Genomic DNA, 26,375 nt, shown 5'->3' with positions numbered 1-26,375 from the left:
AGGTATAGCACAAGGGTGGAGGAGACTGTGTACTAGGGGAGGTATAGCACAAGGGGTGGGAAGAGACTGACTAGGGGGAGGTATAGCACAAGGGGTGGAGGAGGCTGTGTACTAGGGGAGGTATAGCACAAGGGTGAGGAGACTGTGTACTAGGGGAGGTACAGCACAAGGGGTGGAGGAGACTGTGTACTAGGGGAGGTGTAGCAAAGGGGTGGAAGAGACTGTGTACTAGGGGGAGGTATAGCACAAGGGGTGGAGGAGACGGTGTACTAGGGGAGGTGTAGCACAAGGGGTGGAAGAGACTGTGTACTAGGGGGAGGTATAGCACAAGGGGTGGAGTGGTACTAGGGGGAGTGTAGGCAAGGGGTGGAAGAGATCGTGTACTAGGGGAGGTGTATAGCATAAGGTGGAGGAGACTGTGCATTAGGGGGAGGTATATACAAGGGGTGGAGGAGATTGGGGCCTAGGGGGAGGTATAGCACAAGGGTGGGAGGAGACTGTACTAGGGGAGGTGTAGCACAAGGGGTGGGAAGAGACTGTGTACTAGGGGGTGGCAGTGTCAAGGGTGGAGGAGACTGTGTACTAGGGGAGGTATAGCACAAGGGGTGGAGGAGACTGTGGGGCCAGGGGGGAGGTATAGCACAAGGGTGGGAGGAGACTGGGGTACTAGGGGAGGTGTAGCACAAGGTGGGAAGAGACTGTGTACCAGGGGGAGGTATAGCGCAAGGGGTGGAAGACTGTGCATTGGGAGGTATATATGTGGGTGGAGGGAGACGGTGTAATTAGGGGAGGTAAGAAAGACATGGGTGGGAGGAGGACAGTACTAGGGGAGGTACAGCACAAGGTGGAGGAGACTGTGTACTAGGGGGAGGTATAGCACAAGGGGTGGAGGAGACTGTGTACTAGGGGGAGGTATAGCACAAGGGGTGGGAGGTGACGGTGTACCAGGGGAGAGGTATAGTACAAGGGGTGGAGGAGACTGTGTACTAGGGGGAGGTATAGCACAAGGGTGGAGGAGACTGTGTACTAGGGGGAGGTATAGCACAAGGGTGGAGGAGACTGTGTACTAGGGGGAGGTATAGCACAAGGGTGGAGGAGACTGTGTACTACTGGGAGGTATAGCACAAGGGGTGGGAGGTGACGGTGTACCAGGGAGAGGTATAGTACAAGGGGTGGAAGAGACGGTGTACCAGGGGAGAGGTATAGCATAAGTATGGAAAGGAAGGGATACTCGGAGAATGGGGGAGGGGGGGTATTACACACCGTATGGGTGGGAGGGAGGTAGTGTGAGGGGAGGAGGTGGGTGGGTATATATAAACACGGGTTGGGACGAGACAGGTGTAGTTCTCATCTGTGGGCCGCACCTCAAGCATTATCGTCTAGGTAGGTCGTGCACCATCACCTGCGTCCACGTTCTCACAATATCACAAGTTATCTTCTCTTTTTAACTGTTAGTATTACCTGATCTTATTATTTAATTATCTGTCGTCACTACAGCTGGATGAGTGAAATTCCCTCTCAGGAAGGAAATTAGAATACGTAGGTAGTTACGGTGGAGTCTGTAATTTTTACTTCATTTTTACCGCCGTGTTTGCCGAGCGTAGTAGTGTAGGTGAGTTAGTTACACGTATTTTAACAACATCAGTTAGATAGGGAATTAGAGAAAATTTTAAAGGTACGATCCTTTGAGAAACATAACCCAGGTCTGATAACACAGCCACTCATCTATAATACATGTATACGTTAAAGTCATCCCTTAAAAAATACTACTTTCCCACTATATTATTTTAACTAAACATTATCACATAGCGAGGACAAAATAGCAGTAAGACCAGCTATAGGATGTATCAGACACAGGGCCTAAAGTCTCAAAGATCCTGACACTAAATTACGTCCTTGTAGGTGATGGCAGAGGAAATACTAGTAACAGTAGTGGGAGCTAGTTGGTTGTGTTCCCACCTTACTTGTTGGCAGGAAAAAATAGCGTACGAGATTTTGAGAATCCTGTTCCAGAATAACAAGTCACATGTGAAATAAGAGACAGCAAATAGTGAACAGGACAACGGTGATGCTGCTCTTGTTATCATGAAGCACTAGTGAGGGCAGGTGGTTGAAGTCGAAGATCACTAACCTTTAAAACGACGTGTTATTAAGTAGTACAGACAAGTATAGGGAAACGCCAGGTTCTGTTGATTGCTCGAATTGATGTTTTTACGGTAAGGCTCAAGTCCCCGCTCTCTCTACATGAAATTAATTTCCTATTTTAAAGCAGAATTAGTTTGATAGCTGTAAGATATTATAAATTATGTTAATACGATGTGCTACTAATAGTATTGTAAAGTAACTTTCTATTACTTGTAACGTTAGATCAGTATCAATACATCCTCATCTAACCCCTCCTATCAGATGCTCCCCCGCTGTTTGTCGAACCTCTTTCTCCTCCTGCCACTCCGCTTCCAACTACTTTTCTTCCCTTTTATCCCTTATTTCACCAACTCCTCCACCTACTGTTCTTCCTAACCCTTCTTCCTCCTCTTCTGGCGAAGGAATGCGGCTTCTAATGACCAAACTATTTGATCGCTACAAAAACAGCTGACAGTCACTAACCAAATTCATCTTTTGGTGTCGTCGAGCACATCATTTTTGTTCCCCTAGAGTCAAGAATAAAGCTACACCTTCATTTTCTCCGTCAGTTCAGTTTTAGGTGACTTTCCACGTCTTGTCATTCTCTCACAACAACATCTTCTATATAACGACCATCTAAGAGTTAAACCACGTAATGTAACCCATAAAATCCCAAGAAAAGTGGACATCCTATATTAGCAACCATCACAATAATTTAGTGTTAAAACACGATTTGTTATCCAATTCATGGACAATAATAATCTATACACTCCATAGTGTATGGAATTACAACGTTTCCTTCTCTTTTCATTTTCGGGCTCACCCTAGAAATCTAATAGGTTCACAAACATCAAAATAAAGTCATAAACCTATCCTACGAGGGCCTGTCTGTGATACTGTAGGTGACACCCACCAGATCCACGTGGCTGGCGCCGTAGGTCAGCTAGGGAGAACCTCGGTGAGGGTCAAGTGAGTGCAGGGTGGCAGCCAGTAGGTTGTGTCTCGTCATCGTATATCTCTCCTTATTGTCATATTTACAAGACAATATTAACTTTCCCATCAGGGTCCAGCTTCTCAAAGGTTCGTACGATGAATATTTGAATAAAATTACGCTGAGAGCTTGAGACTGCATTCAGCAGATGCGTTCACTTAACATCAAACAATAGCAAAATACAAAATGTTTTCAAAGATTCTATACATTAAATTTATCTCTTAACTAGTAATAAGTAAGCCTGCAATATATGGCTAAGTTAGACTCAATGCAATTTATATGCCATTTTAAAGGTCATTTTTTTGTGTACTAGCTAAGTCAACCAATTATGTGCCTTCTTAAATCTTCCCTTACGAGAAATATGCATAGACCGAACCTTTGAGGATCTGGACATACTGTAAATGAAAGTTTCTAGGCATGAACTTAATTAATGATTTCTTGTATTTTCATTGTTCTTGAGCTGTCTCGCAGTGTTTATGTTGACACTGGGTAAATAATGCAGAGTATATCGAGTTCTGTTTATTTTTCCTGGGAATGGTCAGCTTGAAGTATTGTGAAGAGTTACCTTGCCAGACGAAACCACGAAATTAGTCGATATCTCCCATACTCACACACACACACACACACACACACCTCCTTCGTGCTCTTCATCACTCACAAGTACAACGCCTTCTCCCCCTCTCGTCATTTTTAACTAATCGTCTTATCTCATTCATCTTTATTGGCCATCTTTCTCACGTATACCTGATTGTGTTGGTCCCCAGAGTCTCTCCTCTTACCATGTTATCTCGTTCCCTCTCCACTTTCACTGGCTCTCTACCTTGTTCTTTGTGACTATTTATTCTCTGACGCAATTTCTTAAGATTTCTGGGGTCAGATGGTCTGTTCTTAATATATTTTTCTTCTTCCTTCACCTCTTTCTATCTTCCTTTTCAAGTTCCTTTTCTCTTTTCCCTTTTCTTCTCCTCATCTCTTTTCCCTTTTCCCCCTCCTCCTCCTACTCTTTAGTCTTCTTTCTCCCCTCCTTCCTCTCTAATTTTTCCTCCCTTTTTACCCTTTCTTCTCCTCTCTTTTCCCATCTTTTTCCCCTCCTCCTCCTACTGTTTATTATTCTTTCTTCCCTCCTGTCTCTCTAATTTCTACTCCTCCTCCTCCTCCACCTCTCTTTTCCCTATTCTTCTCCTTCAATCTTTTCCCCTTTCTCGCCCCTCCTTCCCCTCTTTTCCCCCTCCCCCCTACTCTTTATTCTTCTTTCTCCCCTCCTTTCAAATTTCTACTCCTCCTCTTTCCCCTATTTCTTTTCTCCTCTCGCCCCTCTTCTCACACTCTTCCTTTTCCTTGCCTTCCATATTCTAACCTGACCTAACTCTGACCCTCCACTTGACCCCTGGCTCCCTCCTGACCTGTGTTCATCCTTGGCCGTCTTCCTGACCTGTAATATACATTTAACTCCCACCTTGCCTCCTGAATCCCGTTTGACCTTATGACCCTCTTCCTGATTTGTTGACCCCCAGCTGTTCTCCTGACCTCTGACGACCCCAGCTGTCCTGACCTCTGATGACCCAGCTGCCCTCCTGACCTCTGTTGAATCCAGCAGTCCTTCTGAACCTCTGATGACCCCCAGCTGCCCCCATGACCTGAGTTGACCTCGCTCTATCTACCCCCCCCCCTCTCCCAGGATGGTTTCGCGCATCTCAGCCGTGGGTTCGCTGGTGGTGGTGGCAGTCTTCAGCATCGTCCTCGTTGCGGCATCCTCCAGGGTAAGTCTCCCACGCTGTTTCCCCCTTCTCTTCTTCTCACAGGCAATTCCTTCATTCCTTCTCTTCTTCTTCTCTCAGATTATTCCTTAATTTTTTCTCTTCTTCTCTCGGGCTGTTCCTTCAATCCTTCTCTTCTTCTTCTCTCAGGCTGTTCCTTCATTCCTTCTCTTCTTCTCTCGGGCTATTCCTTCATTTCTTCTCTTCTCTCACTTCATTATATTCCTCCTTTTTCTTTCATCTTGTTTAGTCCTTGATATTCTTCTGTCTCCAATGGTGATTCGTTTGTCTTTATTTATTAGTTGTCTTGTAATTTTTAATTTCTAGATTATCTCTTATATGTTGCTTTTCTCTTGGTTCTCTTTCGTTTTTTGTCTTCACCTATCTATTTCCTTTCTTTATATGCTATGTTACTTTATGTTTGATCTCAGTTATTTCTCATTTTCCCTCTTCTCTTTCGTAGATATCTCTCTCATTGAACCTTCTTTCATTTTTCCTTTGTTCTTTCTTATCTTGGTAGTATTAATTCCCCCAGTCCTCTTTCTTTCTCACTCACTCTTTGTTCTTTTCGTGACTTTTTCTTTCTTCATTCTCACGACTTAATTTTCTTTCTCGTCTTTATCAGTTTCCTTCTTTGTATTTTCTTTCTTCTTCATCATATCCTTTTCGATTCTCCTATCTCTTATTTCTTATAATAATTCTGTTTGCTATATTTTCCTTCTTTTCTGTTTTCGTTCTTAGAATTTAATCTGAATGTTCCTTGTATTTAAGGTGTCTATGTAGGTATTTATCATTATACTGTATGTGCGTGCGGGCGTGCCGAAGACTTCAACGCGCTAACCAGTAGTTACCAAGGAAACAATTGAACATTATAACCCACTCTCCGCCTTGAACCTTCAGCGACACACGACCTCTCTCACGAGTGATTCCCGACCCACACTCTACAAGGCCTGTTCATTTCCTCTTACCTAGTTAAGACATTTACCTGTGTATTATTACTATTCTGTGGCGATGTTTATACACACTGGTGGGCATCATTATGTCATTTGTTGCATTCCGTCTTTGTTTGAGTGGCGAGATTAGTTTTGGTTAAGTTCGGTAAAAAGTGTGGGTTTATTGGGTTAAAGAAAGGTTTTTAGGTTAATGTTTGGTTAAGTTACATTAAATTAGGTTTAATTAGGATAAGCGAGGGTTCGGTTCGGTTAAATTATGTTAGGCTCTTATTTGTTAAGTTAGATAAGGTTGTCTTAGGAACGGTTAAGTTAGATTAAATTAGGCTAGGTTGAGAGGTAAGTTAGGTCAGGCGAGGTTAAATTTGGTCTGGTTCAATGAGGTTACTTTAGGGCAAGTAAGGTTAGAATAAGTAAGGTTAGGTTAAGTTTGATCAAGTTATTTTAGGGCAGGTAGGGTTAAAATAGGTTACATTAGGTTAGGTTATTTTTAGGTCAAGTAGAGTCACGTTAGATTCTCTGGATATTTTCGGAAGAAAACGAAAAACTACATACCTTGACCATGTGCAGGTAATGATGTAACTAACTTATCAAACGTGAAGGACAGTGATATACTGTATATATTTTTTTACCATTCTCCCCATTCCCTTACATTCCCCGAATCTCCTACCGCCTCCCCTCACCGGCCCTTGTATCCCTCTCCTTCCTGGCTCTCCTAAAAATCCCCCTTCCCTACCCTACCAATTCATTCCCTTTCCACAATAACCCCCATCCCCAATTCCGCCATAACTCACGCACATTCGTGAAGGCCATAATCACGATCGGTCATTGTTCATAAAACACCTCCCATACCCGCGCGCAGGTTGTATTCAGGCTCATCACTAACTCCACCATATAACACGAACCAGCGAGAGGATGTCCTATTATAAGACTGTAAGGTGAAATTATGATACAGTAATGATGTGTAAAACTGTCGTCGGTTAAAATAATGGGAGTTTTATTTGTTTACGTCATTTTCCCATCAAAAGGCCATGAGGTCACTTTCACTTCCTTGCTGGGAGGTGGGGCGCACAGCACGGAGAGATTACCTCATAAACCAATAAGCATCAAGCATTATACTGTACTCAGAAGATGCTGGCCGGAAACCAACAAGTACCCATATGGGGAATATTTTACTCGTGAATCATCTTTAGAAAGCCTTAAGAATGTTTAAAAATAACTGAAGATAATTCGGTATTTAAATTTATCTAATTTTCTGGTGTTCTTCATTAGTTATGTACATTTTGAATAAAGAAATATTACCAAAAGAACACAAAGAATAAGAAACAAATTTTGGTTAATTTTCGTGCTCAACAACTCTTACCACTGCCCATCACACTGACCCCCAACAAATTGCATGGTTGTTCACACACACACACACACACACACACACACACACACACAAAGGTGAACACTTCTTTCTATGCACTACATTATTATATTTTTATGAAGCCGCCACTGCACCATTTCAACCATCAAGATCACCATCATTAACACCATACTTCCCGCCCACCAAACCCATCAATGCTACCGCCACCAAAAGAGAGAGAGAGAGAGAGAGAGAGAGAGAGAGAGAGAGAGAGAGAGAGAGAGAGAGAGAGAGGATATCACCAGAAGTTAACCAGTACCTCCCCCCCCCAGGAGAGGCGGCAGGTGGGGGCAGCAGGAGTAGACTATCCGACCTACTCGGAGGTGCCGCCCGGCCTCTCCTTCACCTGCAGCGACAAGATTCCTGGATACTATGCCGACCCCGAGGCCCAGTGTCAGGTGAGTGTGTAGATCATTAGGTGAGTGTGAGGACAGGGAAAGCCAGTGCCTGACGAAAATTCAAGAAAGCCAGTGTCTGACGAAAATTCAAGCGAGTGGAAGGTTGTAAGGAGAGAGAAGACCAAATTGGTGATGAAGAAACACGCCAAGGATACGTCAACAACGACATCAGCAGCTAAGTGTACCAACTCGTTCAGTCCCTTGATAGACGAATTGGACGTCAGTACAGTCAGGGACAGGGCTGACAAGGAAGGTATAAAAACTTTATTTGTTGGTGACTCACAGGTAAAGTACTTGGACAGGGCCTTTTGTGGTAAAAACATAAATAGGATGAGGGTGTGTTTGCCAGGAGCTGGGGTGGGAGATATAATCGACAGGATGGACAATATCTTGTCTGGTAATGGGAACAAACCCATTATCTGCCTCAGTGCAGGAGGCAATGATATTGGCCGGTGTAGGAGCGAGGAGCTTCTTGATAAGTTCAAGGCAGCTATAGATCGTATTAGGACTAAGGGAGGGATCCCTATCATATGCGGTGTCCTGCCTAGAAGGAGAGTTGGCAGTGAATGGTTGTCAAGGGCAGTTGGTGTCAACGGCCGTCTTGACAGATATTGCAAGTCAATATCAGTCCCATTCATTGACAACTGGGACAACTTCTACGGCAGAAGGGACCTTTATGCTAGGGATGGGGTGCACCTGTCTAGGGATGGAATAGCAACCCTGGCTGGGGCTCTAGAGGGGGCAGTTCAAAATATATCAAAGTCTTTAAACTGCTAGGAGAACATATGAGCACGGGGGTGGAGGAGAATGCAGTGGGAGCGGGTAAATAAAGTGAAAGATTACAGGGAAATAGTGTTAGGAATGATGACAAAACTAAATTAGACAGGGAGTTTAAAACTAAACACGGTAAGGGGAGGACTCAGAACACGACTAACTTAAATGTATACTACGCGAACAGTAGAAGTATGAGAAACAAAATGGATGATATTAGGGCCTTGGTATGTACCGAAAAAATCGATATAATAGCATTCACTGAAACATGGGTCAACCTAGACACACGTGAGTTACCGGTCGAATACCAAATTGCGGGTTACAAACTGTTCCATACCGATAGGCAGACCAGGAAAGGAGGCGGAGTAGCAATCTATGTTAGGGATAATCTGAAGTGTGAAATGAATAAGGAAAAAAAACTGAGCGGAATACAGAAACAATTTGGGATGAAATGCGCAGGGCTTCCATACACAACAAAGTCTGTATAGTAGGCGACTTTAACCTTGGCCAAATAGATTGGACTGACCTTACAGGTAACTCAGAATCAGAGGATTTTCTCGAGACGATCCAGGACTGTTTTCTAAGTCAACATATAACCGAACCCACCCGGGGTAATAATATACTCGATTTAGTTCTGCCAAACAGAGGAAACCTCATTAGCAATGTCGAGGTAGGGAACGAACTTGCAAACAGCGATCACAAAGAAATTAGATTCCAGTTAGATTTGCAGGGCAGACGTATGGAAAATTCCACTGAAGTACCAGATTTCAGAAGGGCAAACTTTGACAGTTTAAAGAGGCAGCTGAGAGAGGGGGTGTCGCGCTTGGCCGTGAACCTGACAGATGACACCGACCTGATAATGAGATCTGAGATTGCCGAGTTCCACGACAATTTAAATAATGAGTTACTTAATGTACAAAGGCAGAACATACCATACAAAAAACTCAGATCAGACAACAATGACCCTAAGTGGATAAATAATTATTTAAAGAACATCATTGGCCAAAGGAAGGCTATAGGTAGAAAGATAAATCGTGGCGAAATTTACCTCCGGGATTATTATAGGGTATTGGCGAGTAGGGTTAAAACCGAGATAAGGAAAGCCAAGAGGAATAATGAGGTAAGGATAGCAAGGGAGGCGAAGGCAAACCCCAAAGGATTCTACCAAATGTATCAAACTAAAACACGAGAAAAGATTGCACCAATACGGTCAGATACCGGCGAGCTCACTGATAATGACAGAGAAATGAGCAATAATTTGAATAAATATTTTTCAACAGTTTTCACCACCGAAAATTTAAACATGATACCCGGGGCACCGACTCTATTCAGAGATAGTGAAGAAAACAAATTAAGCGAGATAGTAGTGACTAGTAACGATGTTAGTAAGCAAATAGACAAACTAAAGCCTAATAAGTCACCTGATCCCGATGAGATATTTGCCAGAGTATTAAAGGAATGCAAGGAAGAGCTTAGTATGCCCTTAGCAAACTTGTTTAACATTTCCTTAAAAACAGGTGTAGTACCAGAATCCTGGTGGATAGCGAATGTAATACCGATTTTCAAGAAGGGGGATAGATCACTATCCTCTAACTACCGCCCAATCAGTCTAACATCAATAGTAGGCAAATTACTGGAAGCAATCATTTCAAACTCCATTCGAAATCACCTGGAGAAGCACAGATTGATCAATGATTCCCAGCATGGCTTCACAAGCGGACGTTCATGTCTAACTAATCTATTAACATTCTTTTCATCAGTTTTCGAATCGGTGGACGAGGGGCACAATTATGATGTGGTATATCTCGACTTTAGCAAAGCCTTCGACAGAGTCCCCCACGAAAGACTAATTAGAAAGGTAGAAGCACATGGCATCAGAGGTGATATCCTTAAATGGATTAGTACGTGGTTACAGGACAGGAAACAGCGAGTGAGCATTAATGGCACTAAGTCTCATTGGAGCAACGTCACACGTGGAGTTCCCCAAGGCTTAGTACTTGGACCATTATTATTTATTATATACATAAACGACATAGATATTGGCATAGACAGCAACATAAGCAAATTTGCTGATGACACTAAAATAGGACGCGTTATTAAATCTGACGAGGACTCCGCAAAACTACAGGAAGATCTTAAAAAAATTTTCGAATGGTCTGAAAAATGGCAGATGAAATTCAATGTGGACAAATGTAAAGTACTCAGTATAGGAGATGTAAACAGGGAAACCAGATACCAGATGAACAACGATGCCATAGAGAAATCCGACTGCGAGAGAGATTTAGGAGTAATGATAAGTAGGAACCTTAAGCCAAGTAAACAATGTGTTTTTGCTCGTAACAAAGCTAATAAAGTACTTGGGTTCATACAAAGGAGTGTTAGTTACAAGACTAGCAAGGTCATCCTAAAACTGTATCTTGTTCTTGTGAGACCACACCTGGATTACGCAGTTCAGTTCTGGTCACCGTATTACAGAATGGATATAGAATCCTTGGAAAGAATTCAGAGGAGAATGACAAGACTAACCCCGGGCATTAGGAACCTTGAGTACACAGACAGGTTAAAGCTTCTTAATTTGCACTCCCTCGAGAGACGTAGAGTGAGGGGCGATATGATCGAGGTGTATAAATGGAAGTCACTGCTAAACAAATGGGACATTACAAAGGTACTCAAACTATCCAACCAGGAGCGAACTCATAACAATGGTTTTAAATTAGACAAATTTAGATTTAGGCGCGAAATAGGTAAACATTGGTTTGGGAATAGAGTAGTGGATGAGTGGAACAAGTTACCAAATATCATCATTAACTCGAATATGCTGGATAGCTTCAAACATAGGTTGGATGGATATATGAGCAATAGGGGTTGGGTGTAAATGGGACTGCCAAGTATGGGCCAATAGGCCCGCTTCAGTTTCCTCCACTCTTATGTTATTGGTTCACACCCAGGGGAATCCTTTTGCACTTCGTGACATTGAATCTTAGCAGCCATTTCCTCAACCATTCTTAAAGCTCACAGAGATCTTTCTGCAGCTCTTCACAGTCTGTTTGGTTGTTAATTCCCTAAATAACTAGGCATCGTCCACAAACATTTGTGAGGGGGAGTTTATAGCTTGTGGCATGTCAGTAATGAAACAGACAAACAACAACGGGCCTAATACAGTACACTGTGGTAACCCACTAGTCACAGATGCACGTGGCGATTTCGTAACATTTATCACCACGCACTGTTTGCATTCACGCAAAAGTCTCCAGTCCACGCTAGGACACTTCCCCGAATCCTGTTTAATTCTCAACCTTTCATGATGTACACTGTCAAAAGCCTTGGCAAAATCTAGGTATATATTGTCGATATTTCCGCCTTGTTCTAGAATTTGATTCCAAACATCCAGTACCTTGAGTAATTGTGTTAAGCAGGATCTTCCCGGCATAAAACCATGTTGGCATTCCTTTACAAGGTTGTTTTGTAGCAGATGTTCCATCATGGCATCTCTTACGATGCTCTCTAGTATTTTGCACACTATGCTGGTCAGACTCACTGGTCTATAATCATTCGTGGAGTGACGATTGCCCTTCTTGAATATAGGACTCACGTAAACCATCTTCCAGTCATCGGGGACCTTTTGCTCCTCCAGGCATTTGCAGAACAGGATCTTAAGGGGTCCCACAAGCTCGTTACACAGTTCTCTTAACACTCCGGGGTGTACTATATCTGGGCCAGGACTCTTGTGAATCTTTAGCTTTGACAGTCTATTTCTTATAACCTCGTCCGAGAACACAATGTGGGTCAGCTCTGTGTCAAACCACCTTTCCTCAAGCGTAGGAAGATTGTTCGCATCCTCTTGTGAACACAGATGAAAAAATTTTTTCAACGCCTCCGCCTTATCCTGGTCAGAATCTGCATAACTACCATCTTCAAGCCCCAGGTCTCATATGCCTACTCACGTTTTTAATTTCGACTGTGCGTAGCGGTAAAATGCCCTTGGGTTTGACTTGACCTCACTGGCAATCTGCCTCTGCAACTCTTTTTCAGCCCTTTTACATGCTGACTTTGCTTGGCTCCTGGAAGTGGCATACATCCTCCTGTCCTGCTCATCATTTGTCTTAACCCACGTCTCGAAATCCTGAGTTTTCTTCTTAACATTGCCGACCGCCGCGTGGTTCGTGTGTTGTGGTCTCCTAGTATTCCTGGAGGCATTGGGTCTGGTCTTAGGTATATATTTGTTGCTCGAATGGTTTACTTTACTGGCTATGATCAGCATAACATCTGCGTTCTTATTCCTTAGTATGTCAGGCCAGTGTATACTCATCTTCTCCCTCATCCTGTCATAAATTCCTTTGTAATATTTGAACCTGAATCTGATATTGTCATGAACCAAGTAACAGTTAAATCTGAAGGACGTTATGTCGTGACTGGTGCCAACTGGGGCTAGGTTTTCCAGATTGGCCACCATACCTTCCTCGTTAGTTATGATGAGGTAAAACGGTTTGGGTGTTTGCGCCCCTCTGTATTGAGTCAAATATTTAACATGGAATAGAAAATTGTCTCGAGACAATTTCAACGAAAAGAGTGCTGGATTATATAGGTTGCTTGGCGTGGATTCATTTCTCCACTCGATGTCGCCCTAATTAAAGTCCCCTATGACAAGGAGGTGGCTAGGGTTTTGCATCGTTACATTGTCAATTTACTGTAGGTTCTTAAGTTCCTCTGGTTTAATACACTACAGTTTGGGGTACTGTAGATACATCCAACAATGAGTAAGTCTCTCCCGTTCAGTTTAATTTTACACCACTTGGACTCTTCAAAAACATCCTCCCCCTGTACCCTCACCTGGCTGGCTCTAAGGTCTTGCCTAGCATAGATAACCACACCCTTCTTGCAAGTTTCTTGGGATAGGTTCGTAAATGAATCATATTCATCTACATTGAACTTAAATTCCTTCAGTTCGATTCTCCTGTTTTTGTACAACAGTTCTACAACACCTATTATATCGGGTTGATGTACCCTCAGTACTGTTACAAACTCCGATCTCTTGTCAAGGAACGTGTCAGTTTTAGTGTACATGACTTTCAAGCCGGAAATTGTCCTCTGTAATATCTCTGGTGTTGGTGGTACAGCGGTAACGTGCATAACTCTCGCCAATATGTCAAGGGTTCGAGCCTCGGCCCGGATACACGTGAAAGGGGCGTTATTCGGTGTGACATACCAAACACCACAGTTTCCCGGTCCCCGGTGTCCTCCTGTACTAACACTGGATAGACCGCCCAATCGGCTAGTAAGCCGATAAATGGCGAATATGCTATTAAAAAAATATAAAAAAGGTATTGACTCCAGTCCCCCTCCATTCTCTGCAGTTGCCTCATTTACTGTATCCCTTGGGGTTTGTGGGGTGTGATCAGAGATGACATTGTTTACATGGCACTCACCTCCTCCTGGGTGGGAGGTAGAGCGGATGGAGGGAGTCCCGCTGTCCCCTGGTTCTGTGCTGGCGCTCTTGCTACCACTACCCTCCCCTTGTATATAACCCAAGTAGGCCCCTCCTCTGCTTAAGGGACTCCAGGAGTTTTTTGTGCTGTTTCCTTTGCATTACTGTGCAATCTGGGTTTTTTGCATTCTGAATAACTTCCCATTTCTTATACTCACTCACTAGTGTGATCCTGAGGGGGCGGGGCTTGTCCATCTGCCTTTGTCCTAGCGTCCTCACGTCCTGAGTGGGAGGTGGTAATTTCAGAGCCTCATCACAAATATTTTGAAATTTCAACTTGTCGTGTGTTTTCCTTGTGTCAGCTTCCTCTGATTGGCTCTCAGGGACTCCAAACACTATAATGTTGTTCCTACGCTCTGAACGTTCCCGTTTCTCCTCTTCTCCCATATCAGTAGGTCTACTAGTTGTCAACTCGTTAACACAGTTCTGCAGAGTCCCTAGCCGCCGGAGGACCTGGTCAGCAGTGGCGTAGCTAGAGTGTGTGCCGCCCGGGGCGGCCCTTGAGTTTGCCCCCGTGCCCCCACAAAAAATACATATTGCACAGTGACTCACTCGTCTTGTCACGATGGAGACTTGTGCAGAACTGAAGTGAATTGCTTGTAACTGGTGGATTGGTCGGCTGTACATGAACTGATATGACCCGAGACTGCATGGTTTTGCAGCTACTGGAGACGTTAATCCTTCCCTTTGTATCGGCGGCAAGTTAATCCTCGTCGTGTCTGACCTAACACCTGACCCACACCACATGAGCTCACTGGCGTACTTGTTTGAAGTTGTTTCCTTAATCCTCAACAGGTTACAGGTTGTGTGTGTGGCGGGGGGCCTCATAGCAAGGGTGTAGCTCATGACGTGGCCGTGATGATGTGGGTCAGGTGTTAGGTCAGACACGACAAGGATTAACTTGCCGCCGATACAAAGGGATGGATTAACGTCTCCAGTAGCTGCAGATATGGGTGATGAGCAGACCCAAAAGTGCCGCCCCCCAAAAGTGCCGCCCGGGGCGGACCGCCCCCCCCGCCCCCCCCTAGCTACGCTAGTGCTAGTCAGATCCTGCATTACTCTCCGTCACCTTCTGTGACCCTGCTACAACCTGAGCATAGCACTTCTTAACTACTTCCTCAGTCTTAGGGAGGATTTTTTTCCAAACCTGCTATAGTTTGGCAATCAACATGGATTTAGCTTCCTCTATTTTTGTCTCTAAGTATCTCATTCTCCTATGGGGGGGGGGGACCGGTGGTAGAAGCGGTACCGTTCTTGCCTCACAAGCGAGATGTCACGGGTTCGATTCCCGGGCCGGTGGAATTTGTTTGGACTTACTTCCTAGCCCCCATTAGTCCCTGTTCACCTAGCAGTAAAGTAGGTACCTGGTGTAAGTCGAAAGTTGCGAATTCGTATTCAGGGACAAGTTGTTGGAGCTTCCAATAACTTGATGACATAAACCACCGACTCTTCAGGCTTCTACGCCCTTAACTCATGAGACATAAAGGCAAGCATGAACTTAGCATGCTTCCCTTTTGGGCGCTGTAAACGCTTCTGCGCTTCACCTTACACAAGGATGTAGGGGAGTGCCCAATAAAAAAAAAATTCCCTATGGTCTTCAAACATCTCGTTTACTTTGATTATACAGTTAGGGCAACTCCAGCAACAGCCTTCATGCTTTCTTTTTCTCTTTTATCCTCTTCACCACTGATCGGCTCGTAAGCTGCTTGAACGATCGGTCATGTCTCTGTTACTTTTCTTTTTCTTTTATCCTCTTCACCAAATGATCGGCTCGTTAGCTGCTTGGGCGATCAGTCACGTCTCTGTTATGCACTGTTGGCAAGTACTGGGCATGCACCAGTTCCTGAATGTACCTGAGCCTGTTCCAGTGTTGGTCAAGTCTGGTCTTGAAAGAGCTCACACTTGGTGCCGACACAACACTTTCTGGTAGATTGTTCCAAGAGTTCACAACTCTCACTCCGAAAAAGTTTGCCCTCACAGTTTTCTGGACCTGCGGCTTCTTCAATCTAGAGCCCTCCTTTGAACATTTTCAACCAACTGACAGTCCCCAGCATATCTCGGGGAGCAGACGGGGTGACAGTACTCCAGATGGGGAAGCACTTCACTCTTGAAGATCGTTACGAGGGACGGACCGTCTAGATATGTGAACGACCTTCTTATAAGACCCAATAATTTATTTGCCTGATTTACCTTCTTCTCGCAATCGCCCGAAAACTTCAGTTCATTGGCAACATACACACCGAGGTCCTTCTCACATTGTCTCAAATAGTGCAGTTTCTTCATCCCGTTGGGACATAAAACTCCTCCTTACCGTGAGTACGCCCCAGGTGCATCATCTTACACTTCGTGACATTGAATCTCAGCAGCCATTTCTTCGACCATTCTTGGAGTTCACAGAGGTCCTTCTGCAGCTCTTCACAGTCCGCTTGGTTCTTGATTTCCCGAAATAACTTAGCGTCATCGGCAAACATTTGTATGGAGGAGTGTACGTCAGGCATGTCATTTATGAAACAAACAAACAAACAACATAGGGCCCAATACACTGCCCTGTGGTACCCCGCTTGTGACAGGTACGGATGATGATTTCATGCCATTAATCACCACACACTGCTTGCGGTCATGTAGAAAAGTCTTCTATCCACGCTAGGACATTTCCCCGAATTCCGTACTCTTCCAGTTTTATTTTCAGCCTTTCGCGGGGTACAGTGTCGAAAGCCTTGGCAAAATCTAGGTAAATATTGTCGATATTACCACCCCATTCCAGAATATGGGTCCAAATATCCAATACTTTGAGCAATTGTGTTAAGCAGGAGCGCCCCGGCATGAAGCCGTGTTGGCAATCCTTTACAAGGTTGTTTCGTAGTAGATGTTCCATGTTTTATCGCATTCACTACCTTCCTAAATGCTGTTAAGCCCAGACCTGCACAATTTACATTAGATGTTGCCCTGCAGGAATTGCATATCAACCAACTTCCTGGTGATGCTGGGGTTTTAGTCCCCGATTCCCTATGCCTATCCATGCCTTGCCACAAACTTTCTTCTTCCTTTCACGTACTTTACACCTGTCCTACACCAGTGCTTGACAGCTGTCACTGTTAGGGAGGGGGATGTGCAGACTCTGTAAAAAATCTTCTTAGGCTTAAGCCCATTTTACAATGCGATATAATCATAATCGTTTGCTTGATAATAATGATGATAATCATAATTATAACTATGATAATTTCTTCTGTCTTGGTGGCAGGGCTTTAGTGTCAAGGTCCCTTTAGAGCCCCCGCCGCAGCATTCGCCTAGGCCTCCTTGTCTGGCGATTAGGGGAAGTGATGCCAACTACCAAACTCTCACTTAATTTCTTTTGATGCAGAAGTTAGCTCCTCACTGGGACGACTTCCTTTATAATCACATCTACTAATTGTAATCTAAGTGAACCAAGATGTGAGAGATCATGCCCTTGTTGCAGACTAATATTATTAAAACAAAAAATAAATAAAGAAATTACTTAGCTGCCTGCCAGTCTTGATCTCGCTGGCACTCTCGTCCATCCAGTGTAGCCATTCAAGACAGTTTGACTTTTTTTTCTGTTCTCCTCGACGAGTTATTGGTATCTCTGTGTGTTGTCACTATGAATGGTGGATCATATGCACGATCACAGTCCCTTAGAACACAGAAAAAAAAACTTTCTCTGTGGTGGTATCAATGCTTTCGAGACAGTACGGCTTGTTTTTGTTTTCGTTTTTCGTTTTTTTAAACTATTATTCAATTTTATTCTCTTGTCCAGCTCTCATCAACGAAATTATCTCTATGTACTATCATTATATACACACTAGGGTTATGAGGGGAGTGTCAGGGTTATGAGGGGAGTGTCAGGGCTATGAGGGGAGTGTCAGGGTCATGAGGGGAGTGTCAGGGTTATGAGGGGAGTGTGAGGGTTATGAGGGGAGTGTGACGGTCATCAGGTGAGTGTGACGGTCATGAGGGGAGTGTGACGGTCATGAGGGGAGTGTGAAGGTGTGACGGTCATGAGGTGAGTGTGACGGTCATCAGGTGAGTGTGACGGTCATCAGGTGAGTGTGATGGTCATCAGGTGAGTGACGGTCATCAGGTGAGTGTGACGGGTGTGACGGTCATCAGGTGAGTGTGACGGTCATGAGGTGAGTGTGACGGTCATCAGGTGAGTGTGACAGTCATCAGGTGAGTGTGACGGTCATCAGACGAGTGTGACGGTCATCAGGTGAGTGTAACGGTCATCAGAAAAGTCTCTAGGTCACTAATTGAGGTCAATGACAGGATGACAGTGGATAGCGTTGATAGTTTTTGTCATATAACTTAGTGTTTGGTAAATATACAGCCCTGTTGTGGGTCGTTTGACCTGTGCCCGGGTGGACTAATTCCCATGTTAAAAAAAAAAAAAAAGAAAGACACTGAGCAGTAAATCATAACAAATAGTCCTGTAAGTTTGCAAAAAATATGTATATGCCAAAATTTATATCTATTTTAATTTAATATATGAATTGCTAAGAAAATACAATTGCTGGGTTTGTTTGTTCCCTGTTCCCAGTCTTGCCGGATGTAGGCATAATCTTAATTGTGTTCATGTGAAGGCTTGTTTTTTCATTTGCCTTTTCTGCAAGTAAAGAGATTTGAAGTCATAAGCAGGAGTGAAAAAGTATTATTTCTCTCTATTCGGAGATAATTATTAACATATTTATTTGGTACACAGTACAGTATTGCATGATCCTTGCCCTCTCATGTTGTTTATTGAAGAAATATTTAGTTGTAGGTGATTAGGAAGGAAGCAAGTGTAGTGATGGAACAGAGGATTATTTTGATGTGTTGTTCCTCCCCTCCAGGTGTGGCACTGGTGTATCCCAAGTGGACAACACTACTCTTTCCTCTGCCCCAACCAGACCCTCTTCAACCAAGTGTACAGGTACACATCACATATCTACTCTCCCCCCACGGTTTTGTCTACAGTAGTCTATATTCATGATTTTCCCTGCTATCCATAGCTATAACTATACTGTACTGTAGGTTTAATTTAAGACAATGAGTCGCTCTTCAATCAAGTACAGGGCATCTTCCCCTTTAAAGCTTCCATATATACAGTATTGTTTTTAACTTATATTTTTACATTCTAGGATAAGTAGCTTCTGTTTAGCCAAGGTTATAAACTCAAGTGAAGCTAAATTAATAGCATCTTCTTCAGCATTATAATACTGTATCGTTCCTCATTCATATCTTTATATTTCAGGACAATTAGATCCTTTCCAGTCACATATTCAAGTTGAGTATTGTACCAAGGGTATGGCAAGCATATTTCCCTCTTATTCACTTTACTTCATGCTGCTCCCATAATTCCTGTTACTGTGCTGCACTGTGTGAGAATAAAGAAACTCCTCAAGTGGGCACATACTACCAAGATGAAATGATCGTGCTACTTTTTTCTCTCTTGTTGAATTTTGCAAATTTTTTACATTTATTGTTTCTCTTAATTTTTCTTCCCTTTTTGGGCAGATTCTCCAAGAATTTGTCATTTAAATATTTTTACTACTGTATTTGAACACAACTTGTAAGTATTGTACATGTTCCTCCTCCATGTTTTCTCTTTTTTCCTCACCTCATTCACTCAGTTTTATGATTCTTCTTGGAGCCCTCCACACCCAACCCTAAAATTAAAAATAACAGACATATTTCAAAGTATTTAAAACTAATTTCTGATACATCATGACCGACCATTTACATAAGTTATGATGATACAAAAATACTGTACTCTAAGGTAAATATAAAAAAGCAACAAAGAAATCACATTTCATTACCAGTACAATGCTATGAAATATAATTCAGTTATTTCTTATGAAAGGGGTTTTGGGTGTGGTGGTTTAATAGATTTTGGACCTGACCCTGACTGAATTAGTGACACATTAACCTACCTCTTGTGTGTGTTCTGGCAGGGTGTGTGACTGGTGGTACAATGTAGACTGCTCAGGCTCTCCCGACAACTACAACATCAACGAGGACCTTTACAAGATTCCTGACGAGTTTGTTGGCCGGTCGATCGACCAACCTGATCCTGTGGATGAAGAAATCAGCGACGAAGCTTAGCGACGTTGTTCACGACTGCTACCAAACTCCGCAACTCCTGGCTGTGTGCGTAATCTTTTCCTGAGAGCAGCTAATAATCTCAACAAATTCAGCTAATAAAATTTGTAAGTCCATGTGTGGTTATTTTTGTTAGTTGCAAGAGCTTATAATATTCAGCTTTAAAACATATATAATACTTAATACCAGTAGTATACTACTGAACTCTGGGAAACCTATAGTAGAATTTATATAGAGAAAGGAAATCTTTAACACACTATCACAATAGACTACAAACATAAACAATATTAGTACAGTACTGTACTGTAATAATCTGCTTTAAATATTTTCAAGTCTCACCAAAAATATCAACACAAGTTGGAAGTGTGAGGGAGTCCAGTACTGTATGGGTGTGTCAGGGGCATACCAATGAAGGTACAGTACAGTAAACTATGTTAACAATCAAGGACTGTTATGTGTAGAGGAGGATGTGTGAATCAATGAGGAACACGGCAACATTAATAATGAGTCAAGATACTTGCAATACCAGAAACAAATATAATTTTTATTGTAACTTTTCTTCAGCAATTAAATAGTTACAGTAGTTATAGAGGTCACCAGAGGACAAGCACCAATATCAGTATCTTATTTTCTATCTCGGAACATTTCTTCAGTAATAAAATTCTTACTCATAAAGGTCGCCGGAGGACAGGCTTGCAGATCAGTTTATCAATTTTATTATGGAACCATTAACAATGCAGTGCTGACATGAGGAATATCACCCAATACATCAAAGCCAAATGTAGGCATAAAGTTTTAGACACCAAAAAATTATAAAGCTATTATATTTGAAAAAATACAAAATATGCACCAGCATTAAGAACAATACAGTACTCAGGTTCTAATGTCTAAGGAATGAACATGTTGTACTCCATACTTCAAATATGTATACGTACAGCAGTCTCAAAGAAATATATATTTTTTTAATAACTATGGGTATATTCAATTATAGACAATAAGTATAGGAAAAATATTCAGCAAACTTTTCAGTTTACCCTATATTTAACTGACTGTTAAACATGATCAACAATGAAAATAAATCTCCATAAATTTGATGATCCAAGATTTACTAAAAAACAACTACCTGTACTGTATCATCATTCAGGACAATATAATTTACTCCAAATTACATGAACTCTTCAGAAAATATGCAAGTTCATGTGAAATGCAAGTACTGTACATACAAAGTGATGTCCTGAAGAAAATATATTCTATACAAACCAGTTTGTGGATAAGAAGGATGTGGGGAAAAAGATTGTAAAGCTATAACAGACAAGATTGCACAAACTTGCCACTAATATAGAGGAAGCATAAACAACTTAAGAGAGCTGTACAGTAAAAGTAATGTTTCATCAATTCAAGAAGATCTTTGAAGACTCCTGTGATGACTCCTGTGATCAACTAATATGACAGGTTCTCTCTTTGAACACAGAACCCACATTTATAAAAGGCAGCCCTTACTGAAAAAATATTGAGTACAGTACTATATACATTAGATCTCATATTTCGCGCGATTTCATTTCGCGAGCACTACCTAATGTAACCTAGTCTTATGTTTGGTGAGTTTTGCGAGATCCAGCAAGCTGAATGCTGGCCACCGTCAGGAATGACGTCACAGCCTTCATACCAGTTACAGTCACTTCTGCTACAACTGGTGTTTTGTCAACGCGAATTGGTTGTAACGCAATTGATGAATAGGGGAACACTGTTTGTAAAACGTGAGCTTTTGCATACGAATGTTGGCTATAGCATGATTCCATCCTCAATGTTTTGATTCCATCCTCAACGTTTTAAGCATGGCGCGGAGTCATGCAACATTTACAGTTCACGTTCGACATCACATGTTCAATTGATGTGTGTCTTTTGTTAAGTGTTTTTGAGAGGTACAGTACTCTGTAAATTTTTTTTTTTTTTTTTTTTTAAGCAAATTTAGCTGCTACCCATAAATACTGTATGAAAAGAATAAGTAAAAACAATGTTTCGCAGTGAGGACTAATAACAGTTTACACTAGCGCTCTTTCTTAACATCACATGATCAGTTGAATCGAGCAGCTTCTGTCGATTGCTCTGTGATTTTCGGTGTTTTCTCAAATTTTGTGTTAGCAATTAATATGGAAAGACAAGGTAAGAAGAATGTTTCCAAGAAGCGTTCTGGTGATTGAATTGCCGGTGGTGAATGTAAAAGAGGTTTACAAGAATGCAATTATCGCATTGTAGCCCGCACCATCCTAGCGACCGCCCTGGCTGCTATTGTGCGCTTTTTTGGGTGGTGCTACCACTTGTCAAGTCAAGATAATGGCCTTTACCTCTACTGGGGGTCCTCCTAGTGCTGGTGGGAGTGGGACAGACCCACCTAAGTGGCCAAATAAGGAAAAGGAGAAGCGGGACTATCATAAGGGAGTTAAGCTTGCCACGTACTCGATGCAGGATAAGCAGCATGTGATTAAGTTACTTGAGGAAGGCCTAAAAACTAGTTTCCGGAAAGCACAATCAGGTCAATAAAGACAGAATTTGTATCATTTGGAGGTTATAAATGGGAAAATTAGAGGTTGTTGTAGAGAGGTCAGTCTATATTGTTATTTTTCCCATTAGTTTATATATATATATATATATATATATATATATATATATATATATATATATATATATATATATATATATATATATATATATATATATATATATATATATATATATATATATATATATATATACATATATATATATATATATACATATATATATACACAACCGTGTATGCAAAGCACTATTTTCCAAGTCAATAATTCAAAACCATAAGTCAAGAGTGGGTTTTGACATGACTGTTTTTGATTCCATAATCTAGTGTTTACTTATATAGTATAACTATTTGCATAGACATACAGTACACCCACTGAGAAGTGTTGGTTTTTCACAGGGTCTATATTAGCTGATCACATTTTGTATCAGAAGTGCTACAGCATACAAGCACACACACACAGTTATAATATACTGTATATATTTGACAAATGTATATGACCAGATCTAAATTAGCCTATGGCTCAATACAATAAACAATTTAAGTCATCTATATGATTTACACAATAATAGTTCCATTCTCTTTATCAAATTCAAATCAAGATGGCATTATGTGATTTTTAAACAATACATTCAGACAATTAATTTGTTTTTAAATTAAACATAAGTTGTGATCCCCAAATAAGGGGGAGGAAAATTATCCTGTACAGGTAATCTTGTTTACTACCCAAGCTGCCATATCAGGCTACTCATGTAATGTTGACAAGTCCACAACATTGTGACTGGAGATCTAAAAAAGCAAAAAAACTTGAAAATTAGATAAACCTTCTCAACCATACCAGATTCCTATGAAGGTGACATTTGGCGAGGCAATTCTTATTAGAGGAAAGTCGAGTCTCTACTACAGGTTGAACCCCGCTAATCTGGGACCCGATAGTCCGGCAGTTTCGATAGTTCGAGACGGTGCCATAGCTCTCTTCTAGTGACTGTTGCCACTATTTTACCTTTAAATACTTATAATTTACCCCTAAATATGCCTCCCAAGAGACCAGCAAGCAGTGGAAGTGGTTGTAATGCAGCAAAATGTAAGCATGTGACTAACTATTTTAGAAAAGATGTCAATACTGAAGAAATTAAACAGTAAAAGTACATTTTATGCATAATTTGGCTTCTTTTAACCTCGGCTTCGATGGTTTGGAATTTTTGCTAATCCGGAACCGGTCTGGTCCCAAGCTTCCCAGATTAGTGAGGTCCAACCTTACCACATACTGTAATCACATATGCTCCTCAATCCTATTTTGTTTAGCTTGTTCACAAAAATATAAAGCAGGATCAACAGCCTCACTTTCAACCCACTAGGCCATACTAATGGGAGGGAGGAAGGGGATCTGAGTCACCTGATCCCAGCCCTAAGGAAATGTACCCCTATGCAGGAAAATACATGGATCAATTCCACAAAATAAAATGCAGAGAAACATTGTATTGTACTACATATTCTGCAAACATTAGGGTCAAAGCACTTCATTAGGCAACTCTATCAGCCAGTAGACACTTGGCCCTATCCACAACATAAAGTGCAGTCCCACAACCTGACTTAGTACATGCACAAACTGACTTCCCTGTTCATGTGAACAACTTATGATTAAGTCTCCCTTATATATCAAAATGAACCTTTGCCCAATGATAACATGAATTCCAAAAAGGTATATGCAGAAACTCAAAACCTTTCCAAGAGAATCTGAAAAAAAAAACAAAAAAAAAACAGGTGATTTCCATCCATAAGAACAATTTATTCATATATGGGTCACTCACCCTTTGACGCACTTTCACAGAAACAAAGGCTTGGAGCCAGCTGTCGGGGAATCAGAGCATTATTTCATGGAGCGGGTGGCCAACTCAGACTGTTGAAAACAAGTTTACTCGTATACTTCAGTTGACCTTAATGAACAATCTTAATTGAAAATGACCAATTTTCAGATCTGAAAGGTTTCCCTTATGTCCAATAAACAAAGGAGGAACAATACTACAAGTATCTGAGAGATAATATTATGCGCAGATTTTACAAACGCAGATTTTACAAACACTAAACATAAAACAATGAGAACTGGAGTTGTTCTGAATCCCCAAATGCCTATCTGAATGACACCAAAATGTCCTCTTAGAAGCCAATGTCAGACAACAGTACCGTATTCTATATTTATAAATCTTTAAATATGATGAGCTACATGGCACATTGCCAGTTATGAAGGCCTGCAGACCAACAAGACCCAACCCCAAAGCTACAGTAGGTAATTAACAAATGTAAACCCTCTTCCGATGCTTATCACAATCTTCCAAGAGACATAACACCAACACCTTTCACTAGGTGGCCACCAGTCAAACATAATAAAAGTACTGTACAACATGTGATTTATGGGTAACATTTAGTCTCTGATCTGGAGACTCATGTCATTGGAATTAAGTCAGTTGACTCAACTTTATTTTTGTAGCCAATGTGAAACAAAATATGGTGAGTAGTGCACATACCAGTACTTAATTGACAGTAAAAACTTTCATTCTTCTCCTGTGGAGGGCTGCCATATCAAGGGTTCTAATTAATGAATTTGTTTATTTTTTGGACCTCTAGTTGAGTTTTGGGTCCTGGGACAGTTGACTTGCAAACATTACATAAGTCACCAGAGACTGGCACTAGGTTAGAAAGATAAATTTTCTTTCAGCATGAGACTAGTACTTTGCTTTTATTAGGCATCATAATCTCATCAGTCATGAATACCCACATTTTATTTAATAACACTTTTAATTTTTGGGAACAACACTCAGATTTGATATTTACTGGACTGTATATATAGTATACATATACAAAGCATTTGATATTTTCATGGATACTAATTCCCAGAAGTAAACGGATTAGCAATACTGTACAATGTTTCAAATTAAATCTTGATATATCACAATTTAATTTGTACTAAATACATAGGGTTAATATTCATGTCAACACCATTACTTAATCTGAGCAATGGTTTTCCTAGCCATAGGCAATGCTTTACACCATCATTAATGTAGCTGTATCATCATATTTCATGCATTGAATTGAAAGTAAACTATAATATGGCCTAAGCTATGTCCAACCATTTGCTAATTAATATTTTCACTGTTATACACAATACATCTTTACATTATAAACACATTCAATAACCAGGAATATATATATATATATATATATATATATATATATATATATATATATATATATATATATATATATATATATATATATATATATATATATATATATATATATATATATATATATAATTTTTTTCTTCTAAGATATACTGTATATTCCTGCTAAATTCTACCTTTATACAATGCAAATTAAGGCTTATGTGGTAACCATGAAGTCACTTTTACCCAAATTCACCTATGAGCAAACTTCATTCACACTACAATTATTCACCATAGGAAACTATGATATGGAAGGCAGATTTTGTACACACACTAGTTCAAGAAACAAGTTTATCAAATTTTTCAATTTTTTATTTTTTTTACTTAGCCTTTAACTACACTATTAACCCTTTAGAGGGAAAGGTATTCATTCGGTATTTTATTCTGGCTGGCTAACACCAGACAATTTTATTCAGCTGAAGGGAGTCCCTGCCCAGTAAAGGGCTAGGTACTATCTTGATTACATTCATTTTCTTACATTTTGATGTTTCTAGTACCGGTTATATATTTTTTATGCTTCTACTGTACAACACTTAAAAGTACAGTATGTGTACAGTATTATTGAATCTTCATTCATTTAATTTTCTAGCAGCATGATGACTATATATTTAGTT

At 41.2% G+C, this 26,375-nt stretch overlaps 1 protein-coding gene across 1 annotated transcript; it reads left to right on the top strand.

The window, feature by feature from the left end:
• The first annotated feature begins 1,351 nt into the window (after positions 1 to 1,351).
• LOC121862371 (U-scoloptoxin(01)-Er1a-like) lies at positions 1,352 to 20,096 on the top strand. The gene is made up of 5 exons (XM_042360625.1): positions 1,352 to 1,383; positions 4,794 to 4,875; positions 7,503 to 7,628; positions 18,732 to 18,811; positions 19,833 to 20,096. Exons 2-5 carry the CDS (start codon positions 4,795 to 4,797, stop codon positions 19,981 to 19,983), a joined length of 438 nt encoding a protein of 145 aa, XP_042216559.1. The 5' UTR covers positions 1,352 to 1,383; position 4,794; the 3' UTR covers positions 19,984 to 20,096.
• The last annotated feature ends 6,279 nt before the right edge of the window (positions 20,097 to 26,375 follow it).

The sequence above is a fragment of the Homarus americanus genome, unplaced genomic scaffold (assembly GCF_018991925.1).
Source record: "Homarus americanus isolate GMGI-L3 unplaced genomic scaffold, GMGI_Hamer_2.0 scaffold31037, whole genome shotgun sequence".
Taxonomy (NCBI): domain Eukaryota; kingdom Metazoa; phylum Arthropoda; class Malacostraca; order Decapoda; family Nephropidae; genus Homarus; species Homarus americanus.
This window is presented reverse-complemented; position numbering and strand designations above follow the sequence as displayed.

What these genes read in the sequence shown, in the direction of transcription:
- LOC121862371 (XM_042360625.1), top strand. Translation starts at nt 4,795, where the DNA reads ATGGTTTCGCGCATCTCAGCCGTGGGTTCGCTGGTGGTGGTGGCAGTC. An exon ending in TCGTTGCGGCATCCTCCAGG is followed by an intron (nt 4,876 to 7,502) that starts GTAAGTCTCCCA and finishes TCCCCCCCCCAG; the next exon opens with GAGAGGCGGCAGGTGGGGGC. An exon ending in CTCTTCAACCAAGTGTACAG is followed by an intron (nt 18,812 to 19,832) that starts GTACACATCACA and finishes GTGTTCTGGCAG; the next exon opens with GGTGTGTGACTGGTGGTACA.